General features: G+C 44.1%; 1 protein-coding gene across 3 annotated transcripts in view; it reads right to left on the reverse strand.

Moving 5' to 3' along the window:
* prmt3 (protein arginine methyltransferase 3) overlaps positions 1–15,120 on the reverse strand; it is a 114,486-nt gene that overhangs the window by 10,274 nt on the left and 89,092 nt on the right. For all 3 annotated transcript variants that reach the window (XM_056278780.1, XM_056278781.1, XM_056278782.1), the window contains one exon: positions 14,899–14,986. In XM_056278780.1, coding sequence (XP_056134755.1) covers positions 14,899–14,986 — 88 coding nt within the window. The remainder of the gene's footprint in view (positions 1–14,898; positions 14,987–15,120) is intronic.

Consider the following 15,120-nt stretch of genomic DNA (forward strand, 5'->3'; position numbering starts at 1 on the left):
GCTGCAGACCACCACATGCTTCCTCCGATATATGTGGAGTCGCCAGCCGCTTCTTTCCACCTGACAGTTTCGCCAAGGGGATGTAGCGTGTGGGAGGATCACGCTATTCCCCCCAGTTTCCCCTCCCCCCCGAACAGGCATCCCGACCGACCAGAGGAGGCGCTAGTGTAGCGACCAGGACACATACCCACATCTGGCTTCCCACCCACAGACACGGCCAATTGTGTCTGTAGGAACGCCCGACCAAGACGGCGGTAACACGGGAATTCGAACCGTTGATCCCCGTGTTGGTAGGCAATGGAATAGACTGCTACGCTACCCGCACACCCTTAATTGTCTTTTTCTGATCCTTTTATGCCACTATTATAGTATAAGCCTAATCATACTTTAATAATACACATATATCTCATGAAGAAGAAGAGCCATTTATTGGTTGACATTGAACACTGAACTGAACATTGAACATGAATAAATAAAAATTAAATTTCTGTTTGCCTTTTAAACCAAACAAAAATTGCACATAGCAGATATGACATAAATAACTTAAATATAAAAAGCCTATTATTGAAATATAGAAAGAAATTAGTGAAAATGTAAGGTACCAATAATCAAAATAAACAATGTACTATGGCCAAAACAGGCCATATCCTTGTCAACCACAACTATAGCCAGCCATGCTCCTTACTGGTTAGGAAGGTTCTGGGCAAGGAACACCAACATGTTGACCTTATCTGGCTTAAGGCAACATCTCACTGGGGTCACAATGTTGCCAGCTGAACTGAACATTCTCTCAGAGGCAGTACTTGTTGCACAAATGCACATGTACTTTCTTGCTAACTTGGCCATCAAAAGGAACCTTGCGTGGTTGTTGCACCACCACATCAGAGGCTCCACCAAGAGATCCAGTGTCTCTTCCTGCAGGTACTGTCTCAGTTCAATATCAGCCCACACTCTTTTTGGCACAGCCTGGTTAACATTTTGGGTTCTTCTGTTCTGCAACAGGTCGCACAGCCTCTTTTTCTTGGGTGCAGGAGATGCAGAGCCATCCTCTTCTGCCACAGCTCTGTTACAGTCCCCACCTCCGTCACTGTTGCCTCCTTCCTCTCTCATCTCCATCATCTCCCTTAAAAGCTGGTCTTTAGTATCATCCACGACCACAGCATCCCCGATGTTACCCCTATTCCTTGGATTGAGGAGGGTGGCCTTTCTCAGGAGCTCTTGAAGTGGCATTGCGCTGTAATTTTCATCAAGAACACAGCAATTTTTTTCTTGATGTTTGCTGTGAGTGTGGTGTCCTTGGGGTCTGGGGATAAGAGTTCTCCCTTTAGAAGGTCCAGCATAGGTTTCCGGTTTGGCCAGCGAGCGGAATGCCACGTTTGCTGTGAGCTCCGGAGGCCCGTGACTTTATTTCATATTTCTATCGAGCAAAATCCTGTATTCTTGACATTCGTATTCAAGTTCACGTTATCGCAGTGTATTTCGACTTTTTGTTAGATTTTTTGGCCGAAGAATGTCGTCTGGGGATGAAAGTTCCGATGCTAGCAGGTTCAGCCAGGCACCTGCTAGCAACAAGTCGCTTCCCAGAAGGAAGACGGGCCGCTCGTCGAAAGAAGAGCAGAAACAGATTGAGCCGCTGGCCAAAATGATGGAGGAGGTACAGAACATGGTCAGAGAATTCAGAGACACGTTTGACGAGAAGATCAAGGGGCACATTGACCTGAGTCTAGCCAAGTTTGATCAGATGGACAAGTGCCTCTCTGAGAAGACGCGTGCACTGGAATCCGCCATTACGAAATGCGAGGAGTCTGTCGAATTGAACCGAGCGGACGTGTTCGAGCTCCAGAACAAGGGTGATACCAGAGATGGAAAAATCGGTAAATTGGAACTTCAGGTGGAATATCTGACCGAACGCTGTGCTGATCTTGAATCGAGGTCTAGGAGGAATAACCTGAGAATCATTGGCCTGCCGGAGAGTTTTGAGTCGCCTCCGCAGCACGAGTTTGCTGCGAGGTTCCTGAAAGACATGCTGAACCTGACCACTCTGCCCAGAGTTGAGAGAGCTCATCGTGTGGGACGCGTGCGGAGCGGGGAAGAAGGGAACCGTCCCGCGGCCAGGCACTACCTGCTCTGCCTGCAGACCTTCAGGGAGAAGGAGGATATTCTGGAGAAGGCGAGGAAGATGGGTGTTCTTAAATACAAGGACGCACGGATTCACATCTTTCCGGATCTTTCTACCGTCCACGCGCAGAAACGGGCCAAGTTTGATGAGGTTCGGAGGAGGCTGCGACAGGACCACCCCTCCTTCAGATACCACTACAACTTCAGCGCTGGTCTGGTCCTGCTCCCCAAACCCGGAGAGCATCACGTCTTTGCCGACCCCAAGAAAGCCATGCGGTTTCTGGACGCCCTGGGTCCAGCCTGATCTTGGCGGCTAATCTCCGCTACTAGCTGTAGCTAGCTGCCACTGACCTTCGTTTGTGGACCTGGACTGACGTCTGATGCCATTCACTAATGTGTAATTTTGCTGGGGTAGGTGCCCTGTTCTTGAGTTTGATGTCTGTGTGCTACTTGTAGTCGGCCAGACGGCTATATTTTTCGTTTCTATATTAGCCTATCTGGTCGCTTTTTTTTCCACACAATAATCTGATCTAGGCCTAGCCTACATTATTGGACGCCAGTTTGGATAAGATTTATGCGCCATTTTAAGGCCGTCTTCAATGTCCTGAAGAAGTTGCCAGCTTAATAATACATATTATACATATTATTATAGCCTACCTGGCTGTTTATTTATCTAGCCTAAGGTGTAGGGAGGTGAGGTTTTCTGTAATTCATTTCATAATACATTTATCATTAAGCTAATTTTGTTGAGTAGGCTTATGTGTTTTTGTTTTCCTCCTCCCGACTCAGCCATATATTAGGCTATAATTCAATATTGGTCGCACTCCCTCTGGCTGTAGGCCTACTTCTGAATGTTGTTATTTCCTGCGTCCTACCATGGAATTGTGGTTTGTGTGATAGGCCAAACACTCATTACCGAGTAAGGTTAGGTTAGTGGCTTATTAGCCTAGGCCTATCAATATTTTCGTAATAGACCTACACTTTTCTCCGCCTCCACCTGGGCTCTAGGCCTATAGCCTATGGTTTTACTTTTAAGGTCGATTGTTTTTGGGCTACTGTTCGTTGTGGCCTAATTATCTACATATACTGTTTAGGCCTATCTTTTATGTTGTTTTTATAGTGTGGGGAGGTGAGGCTTTTTGCAATTATTATTTTTTATTTCATAATACAGTATGTGTTTTTTTTCTCTCCTCCCGACTCAGGCCTAGCCATATATTAGGCTATAATTCAATACTGGTCGCACTTCCTCTGGCTGTAGGCCTACGTCTGAATTTTATTGTCGGTGGTTGTTTCTGGGCTACTGTTCGTAGTGGCCTAATTATCTTCATATACTGCTTATCTTTCATGTTGTTTCTTGAATATAATTCTGGTCGAATTTGCTGGATAGAAGCATTGCTTTGCATACCAGTCACAGCCTAGAGAAATACAGGAACATCTCTATGCCTGTGTGCGCAATGGGGTTAATGTTATGTGGGTGGGTTTAGTTGGGGTTTTTTTGTTACTGTTTTCATTGATGCATCTTTCACTCGGACGAATGCCAGGTCAGTGGTCTGTCTAGTCAGCCGTTTTTACACTCTCATCCCATGGCGATTCTAACGTTTATTAGCCTTAATGCCAATGGTCTGAATCACCACAGCAAGCGTGTTGCACTGATGGAGGTGGTTCGTAAGAGGGGGGCAGACATCATCCTTTTACAAGAAACCCACAGATTATCCTCTGATGTGAACGGACTAGCTAATAAATATTTCAAGGTTGTGGCATCATCGTGCGCAAACAGTAGAACGAGAGGGGTAGCGATACTCTGCCGCCGCAGATTAAATATGGTTGTGCATGAGTGTTTCTCTGACGAGTCGGGTAGGATAACTTTGGTTAAGGTTTTTGTTGAAGGGCGGCGTATTGCTCTTGTATCTGCGTATGCTCCTAATGGCTGTGTCAAAGACTTTTTCAATCTACTTACTGTCACTACGTTAAAATATTCCGATTGTGCTTTCGTTGTGGGGGCCGATTTTAACGCGGTCATCAATAATGTGCTGGACAGGTCAGGGAGTAGTGCATCGCATGACCAAAAGGCGGCCTTGGATATGCTCGTAAGGTGGGCTGATGAGGTGGGTGTGATGGACCTTTGGAGAAGGTTTAATCCATCTGCTAAGGACTTCTCATTTTATTCAGCAAGGCATAAGTCCTTCTCGAGAATCGATTATATTTTTGTTTCGCAGGGCTTATTCCAAAATATTGATAATGTTATACTTGTCCCCATGACCCTTGTTGATCACAAAACAGTGTTAGCTAAGGCCTCTATCCGCCCTTCTTTAAACAAGGCCCCTCGCTGGCGCTTCAACACCTCCCTCCTGAATGATGAGTCATTTAAGACACAGTTTGTGGCTGCTATGAGAGACTTTTTAGTTATTAATGTCGGATCAGTTGGTGACCCAAGGATTCTTTGGAATGCGATTAAGGGTTTTATTTTGAATAATACTACAGTATATACTTCGACTCTAAGTAACGCGAGGGCTAGGAAGCTTTGTGATCTTGAAAATAGGTTTATCGCTCTGGACAGTCAGTTACAGGCCAAATACAGTGACAGCACAGCCTTACAGCGCAATTTAGTTAAAAAAGAAATAAATTCTCTCCTTAAACGAAGAGCTGAATTCCAAATACACCGCACAAGGCAGTTTTATTATTTTAATGGGGCAAGGCCGAGTCATCTGCTTGCCATGCGTTTGAAATCTAATGAACATTTTGTTGATATTTCTACTGTCAAGGATGCTGATGGCATAGTCAGATCTGATCCTGTGCAGGTGAACAAGGTATTCCAGTCCTTTTATGTAGACCTGTACGCCTCTGAGGTTACTCCAGATGCAGCCAAGCATAAAGATTTTCTAGACAATCTCATACTACCTCGTCTCACAGAAGAGGAATCTGCCTCACTGAACTCTCCTGTCACTCTGGATGAGTTGAAGGAGGCGGTTAAGGCTATGCGCAGAGGCAAATCGCCTGGGTGTGATGGCATCCCCCCTGAATTCTATTTAACTTTTTGGGAAGTTCTGGGTCCACACCTTCTCAACATGATATTGTTTTCTATTGATGAAGGGTCTCTCGCAAGGGATGTGAATATTGCTATTATTTCATTATTATTGAAGAAAGGCAAAGATCCCACTGAATGTGGCAATTATAGATCTCTTTCTCTGCTCAATGCTGATGTTAAGATTTACGCTAAAACTTAAGCAGGCCGCCTCCAAAATTATATGCTTAAGTTAGTACACTGCGACCAGACTGGGTTTATCAGAGCAAGGCTGGCCTCTGACAATGTCAGACGTTTGCTCCACATTATTGACAAAGCTTCTAGCATTAGAACGCCTGCTGCTGTGCTGTCACTTGATGCTCTTAAAGCTTTTGACCGCCTTGAGTGGTCTTTTCTCTGGTCTGTGCTGGCTGCCATGGGTATCGGTGATCCCTTTATCAATATGATCAGGGTGATGTATGCTAACCCTACTGCTAGAGTTCTTACCGGGAAGACTTCTTCACCCTTGTTTGATATAGCCAGGGGCTCCAGGAGGGTTGTCCCCTTAGCCCCCTGCTGTTTGCGCTCTCACTGGAACCCCTAGCACAGACTATTAGGTAGTCTGATCTCGTTGCTCCCCTCGTGCTCAATGGTACCTCTCACCTTATTTCGTTATACGCGGACAATTGTCTCCTGTATGTAGCCGATGCCCCCAAATCAATTCCTCCTCTCCTGGATATTTTTGACCAATTTAGTTCCTTATCGGGTTACAGAATTAATTGGACCAAATCAGCGTTATTGCCCCTGAACGAGGCCATGCGGTCGGCCGTACTTCCCCCGCTTGTTCCGATTGTAAGCCACTTCAAATATTTAGGGATTGACATCTTTCCGTCTCTGACAGTCACAACAAAATCTAACTTCGACTTGACCTTTAAGGTCTCTGAGGACATGATTAGATGGGCTTCAATGCCCAATTCCATTCGTGCTAGGGTTTCCATCGTCAAGATGAATATATTGCCGCGGGTTAATTTTGTTAGCTCTATGCTCCCTCTTCCGCCCCCTCCTCGGTACTGGGATAAACTCCATTCAGCGATTACCAAATTCGTCTGGAAGAACAAGCCTCCTCGCCTCAAACGCACGACCATGAATCGTAACAGATCAGATGGTGGTGTTGCGCTCCCTAACTTAAAGTATTACTGTTGGGCCTACACCTTGCGTTCACTTACGACCTGGCTCGATCCTGGTGCAGAGGTCACGTGGAAATATTTGGAAGAAAACTTGGTTCACCCCATACGACTAGCAGATTTACTGTTTTCTAATATTTCTACTGCCCAGTGTAGGAAACGATTTGGCCCCATCATATCACACCTGGTTGCGGTCTGGAGATCTGTGGAGTCAGCATGTAAGATCACCGCTAAGTGGAACATTTGCTCTCCTATATTTTATAACCAAGGTCTCCTAGTTGATCGTCATCCTATCCCGCATAATAGCTGGTCCAGTAGGGGTGTACACTCTCTTGGTAATCTGTGTGATGACCGTGGTCTGCGCTCTTTTGAGGATCTCAGGAATCAATATGATTTACCGGCCTGGTCTTTTTTTTTCTATCTTCAGTTGAGGGCTTCCATGAAGGCTCACGGGGTGCCGTGGCTCTCTTCTCTCCCAGTGCATCCACTTTATAGAATAATTAGTGAAAAGGTTAGTACTAGGGGTTTAGTTTCTGTGCTATATGGCTTTATCCTGGAAAGAACATACAAACCCCTTGCGCTGGACACAATTTGGAGAACAGATGTGCCCGATCTGGATACTGAGTTCTGTTGGGAGACGGTGTGGTCTAGTATTCTCTTAGCGTCTAGGAATCCAGATCATCAGCAGATACACTATAATTTTATACATCGGACATATCGCACCCCACGACAGAGGTTTTGTATGAAACTTGCTGATAGCCCAAACTGTACACTTTGTTCGCTGAATGTGGTTGGAACCTTCTTTCATATGGTCTGGGAATGTCCAAGGGTGAAAGGGTTTTGGGAAATGGTTGCTGATAAATTGTCCCAATTTTTGTCGATTACTGTACCCGCTGAGCCTGCGGTATTACTTCTCAATGACTTCTCTGCACTACATGTACCACAAATCAAGCAGCGCATATTGCTTGCGGGACTCACAGCAGCCAAGAAGATGGTTGCTATGCGTTGGAAAGCTCCAGATGATTTGTCATCTCGTCATTGGTTCCTCTTATATCTGGACATTGTATATTTGGAGCTCTCGACAGCAAGGATCCATGGAGCAAGGGCTGGAACTATAGACATGTGGAATTCTGTGGCCGCTGAGTTGAAGAACTTTATTGACTGAACACTGACCGAGTACTATATGCTGTTTCTTTTTTGCAATTTTTTCTGTAGTTTTTTTTCTTTTCTTTTCCTTTTTTTTTTCTTCTTGTTTGTGGGTGGGTTTTTGTTTGCATTATTGTTCATTTGTGTGTCTTGTTTAAAAAATGATAAAATAAAAAAATATTTGATCACAAAAAAAGAAGGTCCAGCATAGGCTTCACAGAGGAAACAGTCACATACTTTTCCCTTGATAGAACATCAGTAAAATCAGCCACCGGTTTCAGTGCTGCATTAATGGATTCCAAGACAGATGTATCCTGCCAGGTCGGGCTGAGGTGCCCCATGTTTTCTGTCATCGATCAGGACGCGTCTTATGGCAGGGAGTTGTTCCAGCACCCTCTCTACCATTTTTTGCTTGGTACTCCATCGTGTAGAGACATCCTGCAGGAAAGATAAAACATTTGTTTTGGCTTTTGTTCATTATACCAAGATTACATGACAAAAACATTTATGGTTTCAATTTCAGAACATTTTCTATGGCATCTAATAGAGAGAAATCACTGCTCATGCCCAGATTTCAAGTGTAAATGATAAATAATGTAAAAGTGAATGATGAATAAAATGACTATGTTTACAAATTGACTTATATAAATGTTTTAAATAAATACATGAATAACTCACCAGACTTCTACACAATCCCAAGACGCGAGCTGTGCATTCCTTCTCACTTGCTATGGCATTTGTGACAGCTAAGTGGAGATTATGGCCAAAGCAATTTAGCCATGGCAAACCAAGTCTGCCACAATGTTAGAACCATTATCTGTGGTTATGCAGGACATTTTCTGCTCATCTAATGCCCAATCTGCCAAAGTAGACTGAGGGCATTCTGCAAGTGTATCAGCTGTGTGGGTCTCTGGTGTATATCTTGTTTCTAAACACTTCAACTGTCGAGTCCAGTCAGTGGTGAGGTAATGCATTGTTAAGCTCATGTACGGGGTCATATTTGAGCTTGATGTCTGTAGTAGCTGAGTAAAAGTCAATTTCTTTTAAATCCTTGATAATATCATCCTTCACTTGGTTGTATAAATTGGGGATTGCCGTTTTGGAGATGTATGTTTTTCCTGGTAATTCATACTGCTTGTCAAACTTTTGCAGCATTTCTTTAAATGCTGTTTTTTCAACCGTATTGAACGGCTGCATTTCTTTGGCTATATAACGTGTTACACTGTCTGTTAACGTGCACCATCTGGTACGGTCACATTTATATTTAGACACTCGTCTGAAAGCTTCAGGTACAGCCAATTGCTGGGATGAAACTGCAGCAGGGTCCGTCTTTCCAAGTTCGGCGAATTGGGTGAGGTGGTGGATCCGTAGATATTTTTTTTAATTTATGGTATTAGCACTTTTGACTGCCACCTTTTTGCTGCAAATCAGACAAATCACCCCCTCCAAGTTATTGGACTCTCCTTTTTCATTTGGTTTAAAACCAAAATGTGCCCACAGCGGTGCAGTGGTGGTTGGCTTTGCAACTACGTCCATGATGTTATTGTCAACAGATGCTTGTCGAAATGCAGTCGTCGAATATTAGAGCATAAGCATCTAAAGATAGACAGTTTGTTGGTGCTAATTCACCACTCATGTGCCATTAAACCATCGTAGAAGGGGCGCAACAAGATGATGTCATTAAAAGAGTGCCAGTCAAACAACAAACAGTGGAAAATGATGTGGAAATAGTGATGGAAATATGACATTTCTGTTAGTTTCATCCGGCTGTTATTATACAAATGAACGGAAACAATTCTAACAATTATGCAAATGATTGCAGTCAGGTTAAATGTGCCATTAAACCATCGCAGAAGGGGCGCAACAAGATGACGTCATTGAAAGAGTGCCAGTCAAATGACAAATGGTGGAAAATGATGTGGAAATAGTGATGGAAATATGACATTTCTGTTAGTTTCATCCAGCTGTTTTTATACAAATTAATGGAAACAATTCTAATGACTATGCAAAATGATTGCGGTCAGGTCAAATAATTGCGATCAGATGATTATATAATAATTGTGACAGCCCTATTAGTCACAACTGGCACCGGAGTGGCAGCTAGTCTTCGAGTCCCAGGTTCAATATAACAAGATCACAAACCAATAGATACACTATGACAACTCTCAGGTGCTTCAGAAAGAAGGACACACTTGTAGTCTCAATTCTAAATTCTTGCAATATCAAAGTTACAAGATTTATCAAATGCAAGAGTTAACTGAGTGCTGAGTGAGGCTCAGTCAATTCAATTCCCCTTTCAGGGGCTGTGTGCAAACTTTAATAGAGCCCCCCTGCAGAGGGTAAACAACAGACAATCTTCTTAAGCTTTCCATACATGCAATTTATATATAATAGTGTGTGCGTGCATGTGTGTGTGTGTGTGTTGGGGGGAGTCTATTTGTACAAATGTGTTTAACTATATTTAATGGACTGACACACGACCCTCCTGACTCTGCAAAAAACTGATCCAAACCCCAGGTCTGAGGATGCGTGTGTGTGTGTGTGTGTGTGTGTGTGTGTGTGTGTGTGTGTGTGTGTGTGTGTGTGTGTGTGTGTGTGTGTGTGTGTGTGTGTGTGTGTGTGTGCGTGTATGTAGAGGCATGCACATGTTCTTGGTGCCATTTATGATGTAATATGTTCCAATGACCCCCATATTACCCCTGAACAGCAAAACAGATGTCCTGATGGCTTTTACACCAACGTGAGGTTAATCAGAAAGAGAGAGAGAGCGAGAGAGAGAAAGAAAAAGAGAGAGGGGGGGGGGATAATAGGAGAATCAGACATTTTGAGACAAGCTTTCTGTTTGTGAGAGAAAAAAGGGAGAAAGAGAGACAGGGGATGTGAGAAAGAGACAGATATGGGGCAGACAGAAAAACAGAATGTGTGTGCAAGAATGTGTGATAAATGAAGACGGAGAGAGAGAAAGAGAGAGGGTATAAGAGAGAGACAGATGTGTGTGTTTGTTTGAGAGAGCGAGAGAGAGAGAGGGCGAGAGAGAGAGGGTATAAGAGAGACACAGATGTGTGTTTGTTTGAGAGAGAGCGAGAGAGAGCGAGCAAGAGAGAGAGACAGACAGACAGACAGACACTCTACAGTGAGGGTTTGAATGTACAAGCATTTCAATTTCTAGTCTGATGGACATTATTTACTAATTTCAATGCCCTTGCATTTGAATCACCCATAACATGACATGGTATGAGTAATGGAAACTTTATCATATTTGAACAGTGGAATGGGTCCTCTGTAATTTAAACTAGGGCTGCATGATATATTGTTTCGGCATCATCATCACAATGTGCGCGTGTGCAATACTCACATTGCAGGATATGCGATGTGAAGTAAGGCAAATTAACTCAGACACCTCATGCTACAAATTTTTGCTGCTTGATACAAAAGTAAAGCTCTCATGGTTTCATTTTCCAAAACTAATCTGCAAGAGGAGTTTGTCTGATATAACATAATTTACTTTGATTTAATGCTCGGAACTTTGTCATTTCTCGCTCCGTTTGGACAAATGACACATCGACGTGTTGGCCTGCATCTCGGCTAGTGATGTGTGGGTCACAGTTATATCCACGGGAACCATGGTTAAGCCGCGGGTTGGGCAGGTCTAGTCATAAAAATTAACATTCTGATTAATAGTGGATGAGTTGCAGGAGGGTGAAATTATACATAATTAATGAGGTAAATATTAATTACATTCTCTAAAATGTGAACATATTTTAAGGTTCAATTTTCATCAGGCACAAATTAGCAGACTACTTTCATTGCGCCACCCATTTGCCTTAAGCAGCAATGAAGGCACACAAAAAAACCCGAGAGAAAATTAATAAATTAAAAATAAAATAAATAATAATAAAATAAAACAAAACAAAAAAAGGAAGGGCAGAAAAGTTCTGTGTGGGACATGTCAAGTGCTGGGTATGTCATATGCAACAGCTGCAAAGCCCTGTATGTATATGATAGCCACAAAACTGGTACCTCAAACATGGTATAATATGTTACCATATCATCCCGCTTACATATATCCCACTGAGAAATAACGGTAAAGTGTGATTGGGTGTGGGTCTCTAAATCGGAGAAAATAATTTGTTCGGGTGGGTGGTGGGTGGATGATTTATGCGTACATGCAAATTAGGATGACATTAGAGCCGATCCATGCATCTCTATTTTCGGTCGTCGCTCCACATCATCTGTCTGGTTCCATCTCCTCCTCTTCCCGTACGAATGGTGAAAAAAATGCACTGCTCACTTTTCATAATTTCCCAACAACTCCCCTACAAATTCACCCCAATCATTCTAGAATTATTATTTTTTCCATATAGTTACTCAAGTCTTCTGGTGAAAAACCCTGTATTTTTTCATACTGCAATATATATCTCAGAAAAAAATATCGGCACTGTCCATATTTTGAGGGGCAGATATCTGTATCCCTGGTAGACCTTTGTCTTAACTGTCTAAAGCGTAATGGGCCAACTCAAGCTTTACTTGGTGTCTGCCGCAGCCCAAATATAGAGAGCATTCATTTAAAACCCTACTCATTTGCTTGGTGGGAAATGTATGTGTTCAACTGTATGTGTGTGATTCAAGAGTGAGTACAAGGGCATATATACGCGTACCAACATTAACATAAACCAACACATGCAGTTGTGCACTTAAACAAATGCATAAACAGACACACACACACACAGGCCTACAGTAAATGAATGGGGGGGACAAACTGTTAGTAGATACCAAGTGAAATCTGTCTTGGTTTCACTTCTGCAAGTATTTCACACACTCTGCACTGTGTTGGCATACCACAGCACTAAGCATAGCTCAGGGAACAGGCCTGGCTGCCTTTATCTGACCCGAAAGACTGTGAGCACTGCGATAGCGTTGGAGCGGCGTTGGTGCTTTGACGTTCTTATCGTCCCTCGCTGTCACTGACCAGGGCTGAGTGCTGGCTAGGCCCCTCCCTGCCTCTACAGGACATTTATTACAGTATGCTCTAATCTGATATCTTTTCCGGGAGTGGACAGCTGGGCCCCTTCAGCCCATCCATCCTCACATCAGCAGACATTTCCCCGATTCCCATTATGATAGAGCGCATGCAGCAGCACATACCATCAGTAATAATGCACCATCACTCGCTGGACACACACAATAATTCAATAATTCTTCACATGTTTGCTGAGAAACTAACATTTTAAAACAGTTTATGGAGAAGAATGTGTTGTTTTTTTGTTTTGTTTTTTTTTGTGTAATCTTGACAGCCATTATAGATCCTAACACAAGTAATACCAGCTTGTATTAACTAAGTCTGTGAACTTGGATTATATGCCATTGGTCAGTTATAAAGCATTCTCATAGTGTGTCATGATTCAGCGGGAGGTTGGGCCCATGAAAGGCTATCAGATGAAGTTTTACATGCTGTCTCTGATGGCTGAATGTGATTTGTTTTCATCCCTCTCAGTGTCTCTATCGCTGACAGATAACTGGTGTCAAACACTTTGACTACGTCTCTGCCACAGACAGATTACCTGCCTGCTACGGCACAGGATGGTGTGCCAACAGAGATTTCACATGAGGAATATATAAGCACAGGTGGCAGCAGACACATGTACAATGACGCCCTCAACGAATCATCCACGCACACAAACATACACCCATCACGCCCCAAAAGACACATGAGAGTCTAACACATGTTCATAGGTTGACATGCAAATAAAAATACACAATAAGCGTGACAGACCTCCCACCCAGTGTTGACATGCTGTGTGTTGTTCTTTTGGCCGGTGGGCAAGAACAGGCAAGTTGCCAGCTGACAGTGTTCACCTGTGCAGCCTGGGCCCAAGCCTGTTTAGATCAGCCATTTTTACTGAGTCCACCCTTCTTTCCCCAACCTTCCATCCATCCATTAACCAAGCCGCTTATCCCAATCAGGGTCGCGGGATGCTGGAGCCTATCCCAGCAGTCATTGGGCAGCAGGCGGGGAGACACCCTTGACAGGCCACCAGGCCATCACAGAGCCGAAACACACACACACACACACACACACACACACCTAGGGACAATTTAGTATGGCCGATTCACCTGACCTACGTCTTTGGACTGTGGGAGGAAACTGGAGCACCCGGAGGAAACCCACGCAGACACGGGGAGAACATGCAAACTCCACACAGAGGACAACCAGGGATGACCCCCCAAGGTTGGACCAGCCCGGGGCTCGAACCCAGGACCTTCTTGCTGTGAGGCAACCGCACTAACCACTGCACCTTCCTTCCCCAACCTTAATAATTTTTTCTATCTATGACATGCATTCATTACAAGCACCTCTGACAATACTAACAGCTATACCTACGGACGATTTGGAGACAAAGCAAGAGAGACAAGAGTGAGATGGCTTGGACATGTGTGGAGGAGAGCTGCTGAGTATATTGGGAGAAGGACGCTGAATATGGAGCTGCCAGGGAAGAGGAAAAGAGGACCAAAGAGGAGGTTTATAGATGTGGTGAGGAAGGACAGGCAGGTGGTTGGCGTGACAGAGGAAGATGCAGAGGACATGAAGAGATGGAAACGGATGATCCGTGGTGGTGACCCCTAATGAGAGCAGCCGAAAACAGTAGCAGTAGTAGTAGTATGTTGTAGTTAAATATTGGTATATATTATACTGCATATTTTTAGTCATGTGGCAGCCTAAATACACTGAAAATAAACTGACACAACATTTTCAGCAGGCAAAATCCCCCCCCTCCTTTTTTTCGCCAATTGTATCCGGCCAATTACCCCACTCTTCCGAGCCATCTCGGTTGCTGCTCCACCCCCTCTGTCGATCCAGGGAGGGCCGCAGACTGCCACATGTCTCCTCCGATACATGTGGAGTCGCCAGCCGCTTCTTTTTCACCTGACAGTGAGGAGTTTCACCAGGGGGACGTAGCACGTGAGAGGATCACGCTATTCCCCTCAGTTCCCCCTCCTCCCCGAACACGTGCCTCAACTGACCAGAGGAGGCGCTAGTGCGGCGACCAGGACACATAACCACATCTGGCTTCCCACCCACAGACTCAGCCAATTATGTCTGTGGGGATGCCCAACCAAGCTGGAGGTAACACGGGGATTCGAACCGGCAATCCCCGTGTAGGCAGGCAACGGAACAGACCACTACGCTACTCGGACGCCCTCAGCAGGCAAATTTAAGAGAAAAAAAAATCCTGTACAATTGAAATCACTAGTACTAGTTATTTGGTGAACTAAACCATTTGCAATAAAAAATAAAAAATAAACAGCAAATGTGGCATTTGCTGCTGTTTGGATACCCGGTCAGTCAGTATTCAGTAAGACCACCTATGGCAGATATCACAGCACATGCCCCATTTCCCACACAAACGTATGCAGAGGCAGAGAGGTTGGATTGCTGAGGTCACTGACCTGCCTGCACAGGTAGCGGGTTCTCCAAAAGGAAGACAGTCTGTTTCCAGTGGGTCTTCATGAATTGAGGACCCGTGGAGAAGGTCACCTGTTGGTCATAACATCATGATTAACACTAGAAAATAGATTACAAAACCAGTCCTGTTCCAACAGTCTTGATAACTAATTTAAGTAGGCTTCTCAGAAGTCTGGAACCATTTTAATAGTGCATGGCATGTTTTA

This window comes from Lampris incognitus, chromosome 4 (assembly GCF_029633865.1).
Source record: "Lampris incognitus isolate fLamInc1 chromosome 4, fLamInc1.hap2, whole genome shotgun sequence".
NCBI classification, from domain to species: Eukaryota; Metazoa; Chordata; class Actinopteri; order Lampriformes; family Lampridae; genus Lampris; species Lampris incognitus.